Here is a 20,468-nt window from a genome sequence, read left to right as displayed (position 1 = left end):
TTCTTGGACTAGCTTGAACCAATTTTCACACACCTAGTTTCAAATCATGTGTTCTAAGGTTTGAATGGTTCCTGAATTTCATCTAGATCCGATTATCGGTTATGGAATAACCAGTTCTGGAATTACAGGTGCGTGTTTAACAAATTAAATATCCCCAGTTTTATTCGGATTTAGCTTCCGGAGACAGGGTGCTTGGTGTAAAAATGTCAATTTCTAGAGTATTTTTTCACTATTAACCATGTGATGAATAGGGAACTCTTTAAATTGTCTAAAAAATAGTAGTATTATTCAAATTAAATCTTCAAAAACTACACTTTGTTTTTAATATGTAGTATTGTGATTAATCCTACTGCAATATATGCGATAATAAAATAATGAGAAATACATCATAACACCCGCAATTTTTAGAAAATCCTTGAACTGATGGTGGCTTCAGATACATACAAACATCTATATAATCATGTCTAAAGCTGATTTCGTGCTCTGGAACAACATCAAGGTCCTTTGCATGCTGCATTCGTGTCATGCACTCCCGTGAATTTTGAAATCGAAAATGATAGGACAAGTTCTTCGATGAAAAAGCATGACGCAGCATTTCTCGTTACTCAAACTCAAATAATTTTCCGGCCACCATCTAACGAGTGTTTGTATCCGCTCAAAGCAGTCCAAGAAGTGCTTGATAACTTACCATAATTTTGTATCATTTGCATAAAAGACTTTACTTTCCGGTTATTGTTACACGAAAATGTCGTTTATGAAAATCGACTATAGCTACGGACCAGAATATAGGTTGGTTTGAAAGCAAATTTCGAGAAAGTTTTTCATCGCATGATCATTTTTTGTACCGGCTGAGGCTGGTTAAAATACATAGATGATAATGCCTTTAAAGTGAGTGTGTACAGTGCCTAACGAATTCTCATCGCCGTTTCAGTGACAGTTCTTCTTGTTTTTTTCGTATTATTCACGCTCGAAAATGTCTGTTTGAGTGCCCAATTCTCGCCATTTGCGGGAAGTTTTACTTTTCTGTTACAATTCGAAAAAAATGCAACTGAAGCGCATCGAATGCTTTCAGAAACCTACGGTGATGCTGCTCTGAGTAAAAGAACGTGTCGGGAGTGGTTTCAACGTTTTAAAAATGGTGATTTCGATGACGAAGACAAACATGATGGTGGAAGAGAAAAAACCTTCAAAGATGAATAACAATTTACTACGAGCTCTTAAAACCGGGTGAAATCATCACAGGAGATCGCTACCGAACGCCACTGATGCGCCTTAGTCGCGCGCTAAAAGAAAAGCGGCCACAGTATCAAGAGCGACAAGACAAAGTCATCCTCCAACACGACAATGCTCGGCCTCACGTCGCCAAAGTGGTCAAAAAGTACCTGGAAACGCTGAAATGGGAAGTCTTGCCCCACCCGCCGTGTTCCCCAGATGTCGCCCTTCTGACTTCCACCTATTCCGTTCGATGGCACACGGCCTGGCAGATCAACATTTTCAATCCTTCGAAGAGTTGGAAAAATGGATTGCTTCATGGATAACGTCAAAAAAGGACTCCTTTTTTCGAGCCGGGATCCAAATATTTCCGGAAAGATGGGAGAAAGTTGTCGCTAGCGACGGACAATACTTTGAATAATACATCTGTAAGAACTTTTTCGCAATAAAGCTTTAAATTTTGGAAAAAAACGGTGGAAGCAAAGTTGTACACCTAATAAAATAGTTCAATAGGTCCATATATTAAGAATTACTTATTCATCGTAAAGACAAAAGTAGAGAAATTGACAAATGAATAATGTTCCAGATTTCCTGTCAGCCGGCTGTCTGTAGTTTTATGAATTCTGCAAGTTTATCGTTTCGTACACCGTATTATCTATTGAAATATATTGTTTACCAAGACTCTTCTCCCATCCCTACTAAAACATCTCCTATCCTGTGATACTCGTGGAGAAACAGTGGTACCCGCGGTCTCTAGAAACAACGAGTATCGGACAAACATTCCTTCCCTTCCTTAGTAGCACAGCCTTTAGTCGTGGCCGGCGCCGTTATTGACCATGTAAAGAAACGTTTTGAGTGAGTATGCACAGTGAAAATGATTTGCATTTTCACTCATTCGGACAATAACGAAGTGCAACTACGGGTGGTCTACTTCAGCTCAGCTCTGCGAAGATTGAAAATTGCCGTTGGGAAAAGGCTGCGTCATCTGAGCTAAGGATGTTGTAGTAAATCTTGACATCATTAGCAAAATTAAATTCGTTGAAGTAGAATGAAAATTAAAGGTCCAAATGGCCTTTCATGGAATTCCATATGATGCGAGAAACTTTTCGGATACGTGATCGCTAATTTTGACTGCCAAACAACGATGTATGATTTTTTAAATATTATTGTGAACTGGATTTTTTTTCTTTTTTCTTCTATATGTGTATGTGTATGGCACTCTGCGTTAGCTCCAAGATGCCAGAGGCATAGTTTTAAAACTAAGGTAACGGCTCCAGTAGTCATCTGAGCTCCAGTTGTCATCGCATATACGAGAATCATTATAGTGAGATCTGCTGTCTCTGTTCGATAGCTTTGACCATAACGGCTGGATGTTTCGGATAAAAAGGACTTAAATGATTAGAGGTTCCAACATTCATTCGTCGGCTACTCAAACCTTACGTCAAATAAGCGATGACCACCTTTATGACTGAAACGCTGACGAAGCCATCAGAAAGGATACTACGGTGCAATACTCGGAAAGTGTTACAATAGCAGCGTAAACTTTGGTGCAGAGAAAATGTGAAATGATCCAGACTAAGGGCAAAATGATTTTGAGGCGTCCCCCCTGATTCAGTACAAATGAGTTACACAGATCAAAAATATAGAACCATTAGATGTAAAGTCACATAATATTAAAAGCATATTCCGACAAAAATCGATGCAATCTTCAATTGAATCGATTCGCTCTCTGTATTATGTCGTTTTCGTTTTTAAATTGCACTACACTGGTGTTGCGAAAGCTGCACCTAAACCGTTCGTTTTTACCAATTGCACTACACCAGTGCTACACTTTTTCTGCACCGATACCACTGGTGTAGCACTCATCAAAAGTTTGGTGTAGCTCTGTGCAATGGAATCGTCAATGGTTACTGTTTATGTTTTCGTCATTTATGTTCGTTTATTCATGCATCAGTGTAGCACTGCACCGGTGTAGCGCAAATTAAAAACGAAAACGCCATTAGTTAGTAAGTTAGCATATAAGTTCCTTTTCCCCATTACACAATCCAAGTAGGTTTAGAATTTTCCCTACACAAAAATCACAGAATTGCGGAAGCAAATGATGTCTTCATGGTAATAACCAAATCATGTATATAATAGGGCTGAAAAGTCATCACTTGTGACTGAACACCCAATAAGCAGTCATTTTCTAGAGCGCCTATATTGAGCTTAGACGGTACGGAATACAAATGCTATTCCATCCTGAAATTAGATAGAATTGTTTGGACTTCGGTCACACAAACGGCTAATTGCTACGCACGTTAGTTGTTTTGGGATGTTTTATTATTACTTCTTTTCTTTAAAAGATAAACAAATAAAAAACGGAAAAATTGCAATAATAATTAGATAAAGGAGTTTCCATTGCTGTTTTGATTAAATGTAGAATAGTTCCCATTTTCTGCTTCTGCTAGCGGCATTCGTTTCAACATGACCCTTTTACTTATTTCCAATACAATTTTATTGTTTTTGTGTTGTAGCTGTCCTTCAGACAAAACATGCCATCATTTTTGCCATGCGCGCGTGTGTGTGTGTACTTTTCCTTTCTCCGCGTGTTTGGGTTACTTTTTAATTGTTGCTTCATAACGTAATAGCACTAGTTAAACTAACTCTCATGTCGGTTATTTTCACATGCATTCATCTCATTCCTTCTATTGAATGGCGCTATATGACTCTGGTACAGAACGATGCGCCAGCTATCTATACTTTTCAGCACTAGTCAATCACACATTCACTCGTCGTTGCATTTAAACCACCATCAAACATTCACATGAAGTATCGAAAAGTTGAGAAGCACTTGGTTTTTGGATCTGGCTTCAGAAATGACCCCTGCGTAAAAAATCCTTTCTATGTCCTTTGTAAATGCTTCTTGCTGGTGTGTATTCGCGAAGCATATTTTTTCGGTGTTTGCTCTTCCTACTGCCAATACAAAAAGCTAAGAACCTTACAATAATAAGCAAATTTTATCGTGAAACAAATTAAAAATAACAATTGATTTTGCTCAATAGACTTTGTTTACTCAAATAGCATGTGTCCATTGGGTTCTCTGTTAATGGCTATAGATTTCGATTTCAATCGTTTGCTCTTTCTGTGTCAGAATCCAAAACTCTACTAAAACGCCGCACACACGATCGTTGACGAGCTACTCTATCACTCAGCTCCAAGTTCGCTCGCTCGGTTGTCTATGTCTTGGACTTAGTTTTTCGTTACAATATCGTGTTATCATTAAGATTATTGTTCCTGATGCGTATGATGTCCCAAATTTTATCATCATTTTTGTTAGCATTAACTGTGTAGTTTTTTTTCTTATTGTATATAATTTCAGTCCTCCGCTTCCGCGATTTGAATATTTTCAATTAGTTTCACTTATACGCGTGATTGTATTCATAAGTCCAATAAATCTGCGTCAGGAGATTTTGTTTACCAATCACTTCAAGCGAAATGCGAAATAGAACAGTGAACGAATCTCGGAGAGATAGTGGTTAGATATCATCGAAAACGTATTTTTTGCTTGCTTTGAAAGCAATTCGAAGGAATAAAAAGTAATCATAACAAGAACAATGCGTTGCACGTTGTAAACCACATCAAATTGGTTAGCGACAAATGTTAGTACTGGCTGAGTGTGTGGTTGTTCTATTCTGTTTTTCGTCAGATAAATTTTCAACGGCAGAGGACGAGATAGCGTTGTTGATATTTGTTGTTGCTGGTTTGTTGGTTCATTTTTAGTTGCACATCAGTTGGTTGTGGATTGATTCAATGGTTACCCATTTACTCAATAACCTTCAGCACTTTACCAATGGCGATAGTTTTGTCTGAGAATAAGCAAACCGATTAGTGAAACATTCTGAAGCTAGTCGACGAGACTTACTTTCATCTCGCAACGTAAAACGACCCATCTGCGGAAAGAGTTTAAACTGCTCGAGACAAATCAACCCAGAACATTCAATTCTCATGATGGCGACCTGGTCCTGCTTGACGAAGCGTGGCCGCGTCTTTGATTTCTCGCCAGTCTTTTTATCCACTAAACAAATGAGAGCCTGTGGGGGAGAAAAGAAAATACCGAAAATACGCATCATTTGGATTATTCAAAATATATTAGCATATCGCAAAACAAAAATTGATTTCTTCATTAAAATAGTAGATGAATGAAATCTATTGTGAACAATATTATTGAAATGAGTTGTGTTTAACTGATATTCAAAAATCAATATGCGATTAAAATTTGGCTAACACCTAAATGATCACTACCTGCAACGGCCAGTATATGTCGAGACAATTTTTCGTTCAGCACATTAGTCAAGACATTGCACTGAAAAACTGAGTATCTGGGTTCTGCAAGTAGCAGAAACGTTACGTCTCCTTAGCGGAGTATGTTAAACTGCTGAGTGGCTAAAGTAAATGAAAATCAATATTTTCTAAAATTGTTGTAATCAATGAGCATTTAAGAGCAAAACGCATGGCCCATGCTTGTTTTTCTCGAACTCCGACGGCGGTTTTGATGAAGTATGTAACATATAATCCCGGTCTAGCATTTACATACCGAATTCAGTTCCAAAATCTAAGGATTCAGGTTCAGAAGTTCCTCAATTCAGGTCTAAAATTCAGTTTCACAATTCAGTGCCAGAATGTCGGTCTAGCATTCAGTTCGGAAATCCAGGCCCAGAGTTTGGGCCAGTATTAAGTTCCAGGTTTAGGATTCAGTTCAGGAATTCAGCTACAGAATTGAAGTTCAGAATTCTCGGTTGATTTTCCAGAAGGCCGTAACAGCAAGTGACAGTTTCTCTTTGTTTACTTTCTCTTCTATTAATTACCAAGCGGTTTACAAGTTTATCACTTAACTCTTTGCATAGAATGATGCTCGAAACGTTCGACTTCCAAACAGAACTGTGAAATCCAAGAAAATCTTTTTAGATCACATCACAATAATCGAAAGAGAGAGTGAACAAAGAGAAACTGTCACTTGCTGTTACGGCCTTCTGGAAAATCAACCGAGAATTCAGGTTCGGAATTCAATTTCAGACTCCAGGTTCAGAAATCAGGTCAAGTCCAAAATGAAGGTCCCGGAATCAGGTTCCGAATTTGATTCCATGCTGGAAACTTAGTTTTCCAACTCAGTTTCAGATGCCAGGTAGAGCATTCAGTTCCAGAATCCAGATCTGGAACTCAATTCTAGGATCCCGACGCAGATTTAAGGTACAGAATATAAACCCAAAATTCAGTTTCTGAAATTAGTTGTAGCATCTAAGTTCAGGGTGCAGTTTCAGACCAGTTTCAGACTTCAGGTCCAGTGTTCAGTTCCGGTAATCTGTTCCAGAATCCAGGTCCAAATTTAGGTTCAAAATTTAATTCTATATAGACTACAAGTTCATAATTCAGGAGCCTAATAAAAGGTCGAAATACGAAAGACGGAAAGTATATAAGGCCGACTGACCTACCACAATAAGCCGAAGCGCAATTAGCCGAAATATATATGATAACCAAAAGATGAAGATGCCATATGAACTTTTAAAAGCAGACATTCCCACAGAGCTGAAACAATGGAACCAAGAAAATAAGGTTCTCCCGGAAATTTTCATATCGACAGTAATGATTTTTTCGTTTATTTAATAGTAGAAATAGATATCAACAATAAAAGTAAACTCGGAGTAGAAGAAAATCGATTTCAAAGTGATGACTACTACTTTTTTCATTGTAAACTTCGATCTAACATGGAAAATCGTCAGAAATGTGTGAAATTGGGTAAAGTTAGGTTTTTGCGGACCAACATTTTTTTTTAACAGAAACCAGTGTAATGTTGATTTCTCGAATACAAGAATTGTATTTGTTATATCCGAGCATTTTAACATTTTAACAATAGACTAAAAACTTTTCTTTTACTATGATTTTTCAAATGAATTCGTCAGTTTTTATAAGAAATCGTTAAAAAGGTGAAGTTATTAAAACATTTCCTGCCGATTTGAGAGCTCTTGCTGAAAGTATCATCTCTAAACAATCAGCGTCTCTAAATTTTATTTTATTTAGGACGCACTAAATTGGACACTAGTGCGTAAGTTTCATTCCTTCACTGCTGATGCATTCGGTGGGCAGCACACAACAAGGAAAGCGTTCTTCTCAGTGTCCATTAGACAGACTTTGAGTGTGTGCTTGTGTTGAAAGAAGCTGGTTCGAGAGTACCACATTCTCTTCACATGAATCGCTCTTACGTGCTTTCGCTTAAATACACCCAAGTGGTCACTGGCGCGTGATGGTGAGCGAAAACTTCTGTGAACTTCAATTAATAGAGAGTAGATCTGGCCTTGCTATGTACAATTTGAAAGAAAAAACGAAAATTCCAAGATAAATTGTTTTTGCCTTTCTCATATAGAAAGGTTAGACAATCACTGTGAAAACCGACTTTTGAACCGAGGCCCGGAGAGCCGAGTGTCATATACCATTCGACTAAGTTCGTCGAGTACGCAAAATGTCTGTCGTTTTTTTTGCACTAACTTTTCTCGGAGATGGCTGAACCGATTTTCACAAACTTAGATTCAAATGAAAGGTCTTGTGGTCCCATACAAAATTCCTGAATATTATTTGGATTATTCCGGAATTATGGGGTAAAATCTGCAAAAAATTGTGAAAATAAGTGCACTAACTTTTCTCAGAGATGACTGAACCGATTTTCACAAACTTAGATTCGAATGAAAGGTCTTGAGATCCAATAAAAAATTTCTGAATATTATTTGGATCCGACTTCCGGTTCCGGAGTCATGGGGTAAAATGTGCAAAAAAAAATAAGCAAATATGTGTTCTAACTTTTCTCATAGATGGCGCGACCGATTTTCACAAACTTAGATTCAAATGAAAGGTCCTGCGGTCCCATACGTAATTCCTGAATTTCATGCGGATCCGACTTCCGGATCCGGAAATATAGGGTAAAGTGGGTTAAAAATTGTATACCATCACTGAAAATGGGGAAAAACCTTAAACAGTTTTCTAAATCGACCTCAACTCTTTTCAAATTGATAGTTTTTATCAGTAGACGGTCAAACAAACCAATTTCGGTTATTCTTTTAAGAATCGAAGAAAATTATTTTGAAGAATACCACAGTATTATATATGATAGTATGATTGATATGAGAACGGCATCATTACACCACTAGGTGGATTAAAACAGGTTTTTTGCTGATTTCGCGTGCCCCATACATCTTCTACGCAAACCATACACCAGAGTGCTCCCCGGCGTGTACACCTCTGTGAAAATATCTGCGTCCACCTCAGAGAATTTGAGAGCTCTGCTTTAGCACTTTTGTGCGATTCAGTGCTAGAGGTAAAAGAAAATAAACACGTGCTCTCATGATGCGTGCATACTCTATATAACATGTTGTGTATATGTTGTCAGTGCGAGGGGCGAAACTTCGCTTGCTCTTCGTCACACACAGAAGATGGACGTCTCTGGTCGACGAAGACTACTCCCCCATAACTCATCCACCTGGGTATACCATGTTACTGGTCCAGGTTCAGATGTAAAGGCAGGATCTGATCTTATCATAAATGTTAGTCTAGTGACGTGGATGAGGACTTGGACCTAGACTGATCGTTGCCCAGATCCTGGAGATCTTGGATTTAGAACTTCCATTTTACTGAACCGGATCCTGGACCAGGAAGCCCAGGTTCCAGATTTTGAAGGAAGCTCCAGATCCATGCTCTGAACCTGGAACTGAATCAAGTTCTGTACTTACCATATTACCGATCCTGGTGCTGGATCAGCAATATGGTAAAATCAGGTCCAGTGGCTCTTTCGCTACCAATGTACTGACTAGAGGTCTGTTATTGCCCCTCCAAAGCTAAAAACTGTCAGTTAGGTCCAAAAGAATGAGCGCAAGGTAGGACAACACACAAGCCAAAGCGATTTGGCGTAGTCGCATTAGGCATTGCGCGAGATCACGAATACAAAATTGAATGACAAATTGTTACTATCCCGAAATAACAAATATGCAAAATGAGTTTTAAGTCAACCGGCATAATGCTAATCTACGTTATGTTGAATGACAATATGCCATATGACGATATGTCAAACAGGGTAGCCCCGTTTCCTGTTACAATCAAACATCTAAATGAGTAAACGTAAATTTACCTTAACAGTAATTTCCTCCGCTGCACAGTGTATATGCATCACCGCCGAATAGCCCGCACAGATAATTGATTTATGTTCTAGGATAACTACTTGCGCATCGAAAACTTTGCCAGTTTTGATTGGATTGGAAGCGTCGCACAGCACGAAACCGGGTGAGACATCCTCTTCCTCTATGCCCTAGAATCGGAAAATCGCTATGATATAAGAAAACCAAACAAACCGCTCTAGCATAAGGTCCTCACTTTCACTTTGATTTTGACATTTTCGCCAGGCCCCACAGCTGTCACTTCCTCGTCATCCGACCACAGCTGATCGACTGACACTTGAGTCTAGAAATGAAAACCAGCACACGTTTAGTTAGTACAGAATAATTTTCCTGTCAGATTGAAACATACTCTATTAGGCATCACGAGTAGATTGGTTCCTTTTTTTGCTACACCAGATTCAACCTTACCCATCAGTACCGTTCCCATGTCCTTGTATTTATCCACGATCGGCATAATGAAAGGACCGTCGGTCTTCCTGTTCAGCGAAGGCAGCTCGTCAATGAATGGAATAAAGGCTGGCCCTCGGTACCACGGGCAAATGGCTTCGTCAATCTGTTCCCGAAGACCTTGACCAGTAAAACCAGACACAGGCATAAATGTCAGATCCTTGGCAGGATTGAAGCTGGGTGCAGGAAGAAAACATTTTCAATTCAATGGCGAATGGAAGCGAAAGGAAAAACATTTCTCACCCCAGCTTCTTGAGGTATGGTAAAATTTTGTCTTTGCATTCGTTGTACCGCTCCACGTCCCAATTCACCGTTGGATCGTCCATTTTGTTTACCAACACGACCAAATGCTTGACCCCGGCTGTCTTCGCTAACATCGCATGTTCTCGCGTCTGCCCTCCCCTATCAAAACCGGTCTCAAATTCGCCTTTTCGAGCTGATATAACCAATACTGCTAGATCAGCCTGGGCCGCCCCTCCGATCATGTTCGGTACAAAACTCTTGTGTCCTGGTGCATCTAGGATGGTGAAATGTTTCTTCTCAGTCTCAAAATAGGCTCGGCCTACCTCCACCGTTTTGCCTTTGTCTCGTTCTGAAAAAAGATTTGTTTTACGTAGAATAATTCGGTTCGTTTAGCAAAAATCTTCTGCCATGCAACCTTCTTGGTTTGTGTCAAGTGCCCACGATAAGTACCAGCTTTCTCGGGATTTTTCACGTGCTTCTCGCTCATACTTTTCCAAAGTTCGTTTGTCTACCATTCCTGTGAGGGACATTATCTGGCCACCGATGGTGGATTTACCGGCATCTGAAAGTAGTATCCAATGTAGTATTCACAAACTGTATGCCCTTAAATTATTTAAAGAAAAACACACTTACCAACGTGTCCGATGAAAACTACATTCACATGCTCTTTCTTGCTTTTGCTTTCTTCAACTTTTGGAATTTTCTTTTTGGATACTTTGACCGCATTTTCACCGTCCACCTCGACATCGTCCAATTCCATTTCCTCATCTTCGGGCGTCAAAATTGAGTCTTCCTCCGCGTCCCAACTGTCTAGAGGCTCACTTTCTGTAAAAGACGGAAACAAAAACAGCTATTATAACAAAACCTTGCTGTATGGTTAGAATCGTATTCATTTCAGCTAGACAACATTGACACGTATTGAATATTTAATAAAAAACAGTTCCCCCTCATCTTCGTTTGTCGAATCGAAATCGGGTCACTGTGTCGATTGAATATTTTCCGGTTTTGCTTCAAAAAACAACTTCATAAACTAGTATGAGAAAACGGTGCCAAAAATTAAACCTACTTTTTTTTGGGTATTCGGGAAGCTGCAGCACTGCCCATACTTGCATATCAGTCCCAAATTGAAAATCGACAAGTTGAGAAAATATGAGATGATGATACATATTTGGTAATAATTCGCTTTTTTCCGCAACTGTGATGATTGATTCGTGATACTTTTTTTATCAGTGACATTTCTCAACGCATTCAATCAGCTCCATTATTATCGCAGTAAAATTTTTATATACCTAACCGTCAACTACGTTCCAGGAAATTATTTTTAGAAAAACATGCTAGAACAAATGATGCAAAATACAGTCCAGTCAATCGAATAATGCGTCATTACAATCAATACTGCGACCATCTTGACCTTACTATGTCAAAAAATCAAATAAAATCTCAGCTTTGTCGTAGAAATAATGCGTAGTATGTAAGTGAATATTGTAAACAATTTATATGTAGTCTACATTTACTTGACGAAATAATTAAATATAAATAAATTTTGAGAGAAGTTATTTTGGAACTGAGATCGAAACTCAAAATATCCAATAAATATTATCGTACCGGCTATATCCCAGAGTTTATTGTTTATTGTTTATTATTGTAAAAATCAACAGACACATTGTAGTCCTAATGATAATTTCTAATACTAAGTAAACATTTTGCTTGAATTGTTTTGCGTGGAAGGTTGAAGTCAAATCCAGATGATACTCGATTGAACGATCTTTGCAAGCCTATAACGGCACCGTTTGTTCCATAGTTGGTGCGACGTAAAGGTAGTCGAAGAAAGGCGTTGTTACGGAGAGCACGAGGACGAACATTGATGTTAACCTCACGAAGCAAAGCGGGGCAGTAAATCCTGTCATTCAAAATATCAGCTATCATCAAAGCACGCGACAGCTCTCGTCGTACTTGTAGTGTGTCAAGACCAATCCGCGACTTTCATAGCTCGGCAGTTGATGTGGATTATGCCAAGGTAATCGTCGAAGAACAAAACGTACGAATCTACGTTGTATAGATTCTATTCTATGAGCTCCATTAAGGTAAAGAGGGTTCCAGACAACTGAGCAATATTCTAAAGTAGAACGAACGAATGTACAGTATAGAGTCTTCAGGCAATAAATATCATTGAAGTGCTTAGTCATACTACATATGAATCCCAAACAGCAAGAAGCTTTCGCAACAATGTAGTTAATGTGCTGTTTGAACGATAACTGCTCATCGAGAAAGACACCAAGATCTTTGACGCATATCGATCTACTAATCATGAATCCTTCAAGATAATGGCGAGGAATAATAAAACCTCAGCAAAGCCATCGATTTTCTTATTTCATAGAAAATATCGCAAACATTTCTTGGGGATAATTGGTTTGGCGTGAATGGCGATTATTTTCAATAGCCCCATAATCGTTGTTTTTTTCTATGAATTAGATCAATACTAATGCTCACCGAGAGAAAAAGCTTTTTTTAAATACTGTGTCATTATCCGTCTACAACCAATAAGGTGGGGTAAAAGATAGAAAAAATTCGGGCGTCAAATTGCACACGGTGCGAACTACATGATAACTGACGCCTGCCTTTCAAAGACGATAATATCAAGAATAGCTCCATGGAAACGATTTTGGATTCCTAAAAGAACCGAATTGTTGAATATTTTACATATTGAAAAAAATCGATTGCTTTTTCCTTGATGTCTCTGGTTCGGTACAAAGTTGATAGTAGATTTTTTCTCTAATGAGAATTAGTTGCAAAATTCCTAATATAGTTTTCCCTCATTCGACCTGGATGGCGGTTTTTATTGAAGTCAAAAACGAGCTGCACATTAAAATAAACTTCAAAACGGGAAGATATGTTGAAGATACCAACTATTATTAGAGCGCGTGTTATTTCCCGTCGTTGTAGTGTGTCGAGACCGATTAATAATCTTGCGTTGCGGATAATGTGGAAGATCGTTCCAAACAACCCGACAACTATTCCTCATGATGGAATAGAATCTTACACTGAATGTTATTAAAGGAGAACTATAAGAACAAATTGGCTCAAATGGCACGTTCTTCTTGATAATTGGAGATTATGCACACTTGGTGCTCAGAAAGTGGTGTCACGTACAACGAAATTGCAAAACGGTGAAAGTGCACCACACCAGTGTCAAAAATATTATCGAGAAGTTCGGTAAGACCCTTTCCATGAAGGATTTGCCCCGATCCGTAAGGAAAACGGGTCCCATCCAGCCCGGCCGGGACTTAAAAATGGTTGAGTACATCAGGAAAAACCCATCGGCGTCGACGCGGGATTTGGCCAAGCAGTTCAACACCAGCATCGGGATGATTCAACGGATCGAAGTTCGGAACTCCCTGAAAACGTACAAGAAACGGAAGGTGCTGAAAAAGTCCCTGGTACAGCAAGTTCAGGCCAAAACAAGAGCGCGAAAACTGTATAACCGGATTCTACAGAATAAAGATGGATGCATCCTGATCGACGACGAAACCTACGCCAAGGAAGACTCTCGAGCGCTGCCCGGACCGCAATATTATACGAAATCGGTGTACCAGGACCTGGACGACGCTGACACCACGGTGGCGATGGAAAAGTTTGGGCAGAAGGTGTTGGTCTGGCAAGCAATTTGTACCTGTGGTTTGCGATCGTCGATTTTCTTCACGAAGGGCACAATTAACGCCAAGATGTACGAGGAAGAATGTTTGAAGAAGAGAATGCTGCCTCTCTTCTGGCTGGATTTGGTTTCAGCCCACTACGCCAACTCCGTTCTACAGTGGTTGTCAAAAAATAATGTACAATTCGTGGAAAAGGAAATTAACCCACCGAACTGCCCAGTTCTTCGGCCAATTGAAAGGTATTGGGCAATTGTCAAGCGGCACTTTCGGAAGGAAGGTAAAGTGTCCCAAAACATGCAATGGTTCAAAAAAGCTGCCACCAGGAAAGTCACAAAAGTAAGTGTGCAGAATTTAATGAAGAATGTCAATTCCAAAGTGCGAGCGTTTCACATAAACTAGGAGTTTCTTCAATCTAATCAGTGAAATGCATAACAATGTAATTTTTCTACAATATATCGAAAACTGATCTCAAAATATGTTTTTTTTCGCTTTTTTATTCAATAATCAATGTTGCTAACTACTTTTCGATACACCTTTACATGTGATAGGCTATTAGTCTGAAGTATGTATTTATCACTCCATTATTCCAGTTTTGAAGAATAACAGAAAAATGGCATCACTTCCAGTGATTTATTAGCTGTGCAGAGCAGAGCTGCCAACTTTTTTTTAAATAACTGTATAAAATTAATCTGTACATAATCTTTCTCTATAAATTTATTGAGTACGGACCGGTATTTAGGAAAAAAATCGCACCGCTTGGTTCAACACACAACCAAACACAAAATGAAAATCGGTATTTTTTGCACGAAAACTGAAAAATCGATATTTTAAGAGTGCATCTCTGTATTACCGTATCAAGTCCAAAAATCGGTATAATTACCAATGAATCGGTAAAGTTGGTAGCATAGGTACAGCAAAACAATATTAAACTCATTGTATTACATTTCAGTGTACTTCTGAACTTCGTACATGTTACGAATCTAAGTTTCCCACCATTTACGGTTCATTCCGAAATTGCATATTGCAAGCCAAATCAAGCACTAGAAAGCAAAATTCAGCCGCTTTTTCGTTTGAAACTGATGGTTCTTACTCGTGAATTTTCACTAATCCGACAACCGCTTACAATCCGTTTCGACGTAGACTGCAATCGTGCAACAGCGTTAATTTGTTAAATTTAGCAAAGCTCGGTTGACGTTCGTGTGGATTTGGAAAACTCAGCACTTTGTACGTTGTCAATTTCTTAGCGATCCGGACGAAACACAATGTTTTTGGCCAGGCCCTGCGTCAAAATGATCAGATTACTATTGCAATCAGCTCTCTCAAATTATGCGCTTTGTTTCAGACTTCAGATCAAGAAGGAAAATTCAACAGTTCTGTATAAAATGTTCAAAACGACGTATGTAACATTGAGAGATTCTCTTTGTTTACTTTCTCTTTCGATTATTGCAAAATATTCCTGCTTTTTTCGGTAATTTCTCCAGAGCAGATTTAAAAATGATAGCTTTAGTTATTATTATCGGTAAATAATTGGAGAGAATGATTGGTAAGAGTGCCGTAATAATCAAAAGAGAAAGTAAACAAAGAGAATCTCTCATTGTTACATACGTCGTTTTGAACATTTCGACCGTCCCACGACAAAAGGGCCTAACTGCAAATAAGAGCCTCTCTCTTTTGATTATTACGGAGCCATTATTACAAATTCTCTAAAGTTTCCAATATAAATCAAAAGCTTGTAGTTTTACCTTGAAAGTTTTGCGAAGACTAAAGCGTTAAATATAAAATCAGTTCGGTAAATCGCGAAAGAAAAAGTAAACAAAGAGAAACTGTCATTTGCAGTTAGGCCCTTTTGTCGTGGGACGATCGATTTTATATAGAGTTCTTTCCAGATATGTACTTCTTTTTGAATTTTGTCAATACATCAGACTGTCGTTTGGCATGTTTCAGATCGTTTCAATGGGATTATGTCGACACAGTATTAGTACTAATGAAAACTTTTATACATATATAAGAATAGAAAACATAAACCGAAACAAAAACGAATTGAAGAATCTTTATTTTTCCATTTCGTAACACTGCTGTTACAATAAAATTCGTGGAAATCATGCCGTATACATCGCATAAAATCGCATCCACCGAAGCTCCGTGCATCAAAAACCAATTCTCAAAAGATTTGCGTGCAAGTTCAACAATCCTCGCAGTAACGGTAGGTAGCATGTGACGGACATCGTGACATCACAAATTAGATAGTTTCATTGCTAGACCACACCAGAATGGTTCAGCCTGAGGAAGAGAGAGCAAAGGGTGCTGAGCAAATTGTAGTTTGTTACTCTTTGTTTAAAATAGTGTAACGTTGACGTATCTTAAACACTTTCCGGATTAGTTCTCTTTATTGCGCAAACTGATAAATATATTATAGGCTGATCGAACCTATATTTATTCGGCGATGTACTGTACTGCTATGCGTACAGTTAAACGTTGATACTTCGGCAAAAAATTTGAAGTTTTTCGCAAATATTTTTAACTTAACGAATGCTTATTGGTTCATGTTGAACTGCTAAGTTACACTAACAGCTCAATATATATTGCTATTGCACGGTTGAATCGAAGACGAAAGCAAACAAAATATTCTGTATGATATCCATAGGGTTTGAGCAGATACGTGCTCGCTCTATAACTGCACGAACTCATATTACAATAAAAATGCACGGAAATTTACAGGATCTTAAATACTTTCAATAACATCTTAGCAAAATATTTTTCTTGTTAGGAACTAGACTCTCCAGGAATAGAGTCAATGAGATTATTTGCGACACAACATTAAAAGTATTCCGAATTTCCTATATTCATAAAGAAATGAATCGCATTCTTCATAATTTATAAATTGCGACCAATCGTTCTGAGAAGCAATCGCAGTAATGTCATAGTAATCTAACTATACAAGATTTCCGCGTAGCGAAGGTGATTTCATTACAACTTCGTGTAAAGAACAATTAACAACAGGGGTACGTAACATTCGATAGGTTTGTTTCACTACCAGAAGGAACTGGAAAACATCCGAATGAAACCGGACACAGTTTTTTTCCTTTCTATTCCGATAAAAAACAGGACTATACCATGAGGTTTATGTTCTACTACAAAGTATCCTAGAGAAAAAAGCAAATGCTGGAACAAAACTCCACTAAGCAAACAGCGATCATCATTCAGACAACGCAAGCTTTTTTACTCAAGTGACGTAAGGACTTTCCCTTGTACTTGATTACAACAGCGGCAATTTTCGCCCACGATTTCTTCTCTGAGCGTACGTCACTTTCACGCTATAAATTCGGATATCCTGCGTGGAATGTATCGAACAATATGTTAGACACTTACCATTATTTTCCGGGGTTTTGGCCTCCTCGTCTCCTTTGACATCCATTGGAGTGGGTGCCGCACTGCTTGACGGAGGCGTCGGTGTGGCCGCGGCAGATGTCGGCGAATTGCCACCACCAGACGAGGATGTACCTGTGGTACTGGATACCGTTGCTGGGACGGGATCTACGGCTGCTGCTACGACGGCGGCCGAGGCAGCCGAAGTGGCAAAGCTCGGTACGAATTCCAGTGCATTCACATTTAGGGTGGAGAATTTCGCACTAATCTCGTTCGAGTCACTATCTTGGGCCATTTTTGTTCTCTTGCTTATTCACAAAACTAGGGAAAACCGTGTCACACAACGTAAGGTTGCGTAAACTTCTTTAGTTTCCTGCTTCCGCTATTGGTTTGGATAACCGATGGAACAGAACTCGAAACCTTTCCTCCACAGAAACGGCCGACGTCCGGTGCCGAAACCGCAAGGAGGAACGGGAACAAAAGAACCGAAAAAGGAGACACCGACTAACAGAAAAAATAACCCCTTTCACAAATGGGGTCAAATCCTGAGTGTCCAGCTGCAACTAATCAATCAACCGGTAGGAAACCGTCCAGGGTTTCTTGAAAATGTTGCTCCAGGTGCCCGTGGCAGAAAACCTGTGAAAAATCAACGATTTCCAATTCACACACGCGTTTTCGCTACACTCCTTTCAAACCACATTCGTCAAAGATGGCCACATAGACTGATTTTTTATACTCGTACAATCCGCTCCGTTTTATGCTCTTGTTCGCTTTCTCTCCGGCAAATGTCAAAACTGACAGCTCGGTTAGACAACTTATTGACATTCGAAAATTCCGAAGGACGGTTTCTTGAACGGCACGTGTTTGTTTTCGTCTACCTCGTCTACAGATTTCTTGTATCAGTACCTATACTTGTTTGTATCAGTACCTATACTCTGTCAACCTGTCAACACATTCATTATCATCACCCGACAGAATGAAGAAATCTTTTAATTTTCGAAAGAAAAGCCATCGAACCACTGCAAACAGTGGCAAACACAAAAGGCTAGCGGAAAATCTTGCAGATCTAGCGATTAGTTCAACAGACAGCTCCGGTGAAGAAGATACCAATGAGAGTTCTTCCACTGATTATATACCGGAGAATAAATTCGACGTTGGAAAACCACCCAATTTCCCAGTCAGTATGTGGGATTTGAATCATTGTGATCCCAAAAAATGTTCCGGTAGAAAACTTGCACGGCATAGAATGATTAACAACTTACGGTTAGGACAGAAGTAAGTAGTACCTGCATTGCTGAACGGTATAAATAGAAGGTGACAGCGTCTAAGAACACAAATTTACAAAAAAAAAACTTACAGATTTCCAGGATTAGTTCTAACTCCGGTTGGTATCAACTGCGTGAGTCCTTTAGACAAAACCATCATAGAAAACTCCGGAATCGCTGTTGTAGATTGTTCATGGGCTCGACTTGCTGAAACACCTTTCAACAAAATGAAGTCTCCTAATCCCCGTCTATTACCCTTTCTTGTCGCTGCTAATCCAAGTAACTAAATTGAAAATTTAAAAAATGTTTGCTTCTAATACAAGTATTGTTTTTGTCTAGTTAACTACGGTAAACCCTGCAAGTTGTCGTGCGTAGAAGCGATAGCCGCTTCCATGTACATTACCGGATACAAAGAAGAAGCCATGTGGTATCTGAGTAAGTTTTCATGGGGACATTCATTCTTAGAGCTGAATGCTGAGCTACTAGATCTGTATTCGGCCTGCCAAAGTAGTAAGGAGATTCTTGAGGTGCAGAATGAATATTTGGAAAAGGCTAAAGACGAACAAATTAGTAGAAATCGTGATTTAGATCTACCTCCCAGTGAAAGTGATAGTAGTGAATAAATGTTTTTTTTTTCAAGTAATTATTCATTAGAAAAACTTCACTGATTTCCAAATTTATTCAAGACATAATTTGAAAGAATGCCTAGGTACGGAGATCTACTAGGCATGAAATTATTCTGTACACTATAGTTTAGCCTTTCTAAACTGGTTTCCACATACGAATTTAGAATCATGATTGTGCCAAAGTATTACGTTTATTTGCTATTTATTCTAACAGAATATTGATAACGGTCTAATTTTTGTTTTTTACTACATAACTGGTGCCTGGCGATCTGCTTTCGTTTGCGATCGATTTCGCTTAATCGCTAAACGCTCCCTGGTCGCTTTCTCGTGTCTACGTCTTAGTTTTTCCTCTGTTTCTGGAGACAATTCCGCAGATTGAGGCTTTTTCGCTTCACGAATGTATGTTCGTAATTTCTCCAGAATATCGGCCATGTTCATTTGCTGGGATCGAGTCAATTCACTTTTTATAACCAAATACCCATCTTTGTTTATACGAGACTTGTGCTGGTTATGGTAGATGAAAGTAAAGTACAGTGAAGATAAAAAAAAGGTTATTACTCACTTGTTCGGCCAGTCGCTTTCTGGTACCTTCGGAAAGCCAGGCAGCGCTTTCCAAATGAAACCGTACGTCAACTTTGGAGTTGGTGGTGTTGACATTCTGACCACCAGGGCCACTACTTCGACTATATGTGATGTCCAATTTATCAAGTGGAATGAAACCGTTGAACTTATTGTCGACTGATGGCTGTTGATTGCATTGTAACATTACTATTCAAATTACAATACTATTCGCTTAAAAGATTAATCAGCTAGTGGCTGAATCGCGCAATCTATTCAACGTATATTGATGTCCCTCATGATTTTGGGTTTTAAACTTAACTAAATAAGGATATGAACATACCCCAGATCATTCGTCTTACCGGTGGATTTACGGTGTATAATCGTAAGTTGCTTGAGGGATAGATTCTGTCCAAAGAAAGGTCACTTTTAAAACTATAATTTCTTTCCATAGCATGATAAGGGCTTAGAATTCTTAAACTCATGCATTTCTGCAGTAAACTTAGTCCAACTTTATTCATCGTGGACAAAATTTCAAGTCGAAAAATATCCACGCGTATTCAATGTTTTGAACGTATAATAAAACAAGAAGCTGTCTGTTTCAAAATGACATTTTAATCATTTCGAAGCGAAGAAGAAAAAGATTGCAGAGAACGGTCATAAACAGAGGTGCCAGGTGGCTTGGGAAAGTAATGTGAAGGGAAATATACACCTACACTAATAAAAATCTACACTGAGAAAAGAACCATAGTAACCGCAAACTGTTTTTCATTGTCATTTCTACTATACGCTAAAATAGTAGCAAAGAGCATGATATATGACTATTCACCATCTGTATTGTATAAATTACTAGACAACAAAGACTACGACTTGACTAAACTATTTGTATTAATGACTTTT

General features: G+C 38.7%; 3 protein-coding genes across 3 annotated transcripts; 1 reads left to right on the top strand and 2 right to left on the bottom strand.

The window, feature by feature from the left end:
- Positions 1 to 3,512: 3,512 nt before the first annotated feature.
- Positions 3,513 to 17,849, bottom strand: LOC131431026 (eukaryotic peptide chain release factor GTP-binding subunit ERF3A). Its single transcript, XM_058596436.1, has 9 exons — positions 17,123 to 17,849; positions 10,734 to 10,925; positions 10,516 to 10,662; positions 10,101 to 10,449; positions 9,760 to 10,033; positions 9,607 to 9,693; positions 9,365 to 9,541; positions 5,117 to 5,285; positions 3,513 to 5,060 (listed from the first exon to the last, which is right to left on the bottom strand). The coding sequence occupies exons 1-9, from the start codon at positions 17,412 to 17,414 to the stop codon at positions 5,017 to 5,019; spliced, it is 1,731 nt and encodes a 576-aa protein (XP_058452419.1). The 5' UTR covers positions 17,415 to 17,849; the 3' UTR covers positions 3,513 to 5,016.
- A 164-nt stretch (positions 17,850 to 18,013) lies between these two features.
- On the top strand, positions 18,014 to 19,048 carry LOC131431028 (18S rRNA aminocarboxypropyltransferase). Its single transcript, XM_058596437.1, has 3 exons — positions 18,014 to 18,394; positions 18,479 to 18,663; positions 18,724 to 19,048. The coding sequence occupies exons 1-3, from the start codon at positions 18,096 to 18,098 to the stop codon at positions 19,005 to 19,007; spliced, it is 768 nt and encodes a 255-aa protein (XP_058452420.1). The 5' UTR covers positions 18,014 to 18,095; the 3' UTR covers positions 19,008 to 19,048.
- A 134-nt stretch (positions 19,049 to 19,182) lies between these two features.
- On the bottom strand, positions 19,183 to 20,206 carry LOC131431029 (large ribosomal subunit protein mL62). Its single transcript, XM_058596438.1, has 3 exons — positions 19,931 to 20,206; positions 19,573 to 19,755; positions 19,183 to 19,514 (listed from the first exon to the last, which is right to left on the bottom strand). The coding sequence occupies exons 1-3, from the start codon at positions 20,087 to 20,089 to the stop codon at positions 19,257 to 19,259; spliced, it is 600 nt and encodes a 199-aa protein (XP_058452421.1). The 5' UTR covers positions 20,090 to 20,206; the 3' UTR covers positions 19,183 to 19,256.
- Positions 20,207 to 20,468: the final 262 nt, after the last annotated feature.

The sequence above is a fragment of the Malaya genurostris genome, chromosome 2 (assembly GCF_030247185.1).
Source record: "Malaya genurostris strain Urasoe2022 chromosome 2, Malgen_1.1, whole genome shotgun sequence".
Classification (NCBI taxonomy): domain Eukaryota; kingdom Metazoa; phylum Arthropoda; class Insecta; order Diptera; family Culicidae; genus Malaya; species Malaya genurostris.
The sequence above is the reverse complement of the archived record's forward strand: the minus strand, read 5'-3'. Positions and strand labels throughout refer to the sequence as shown.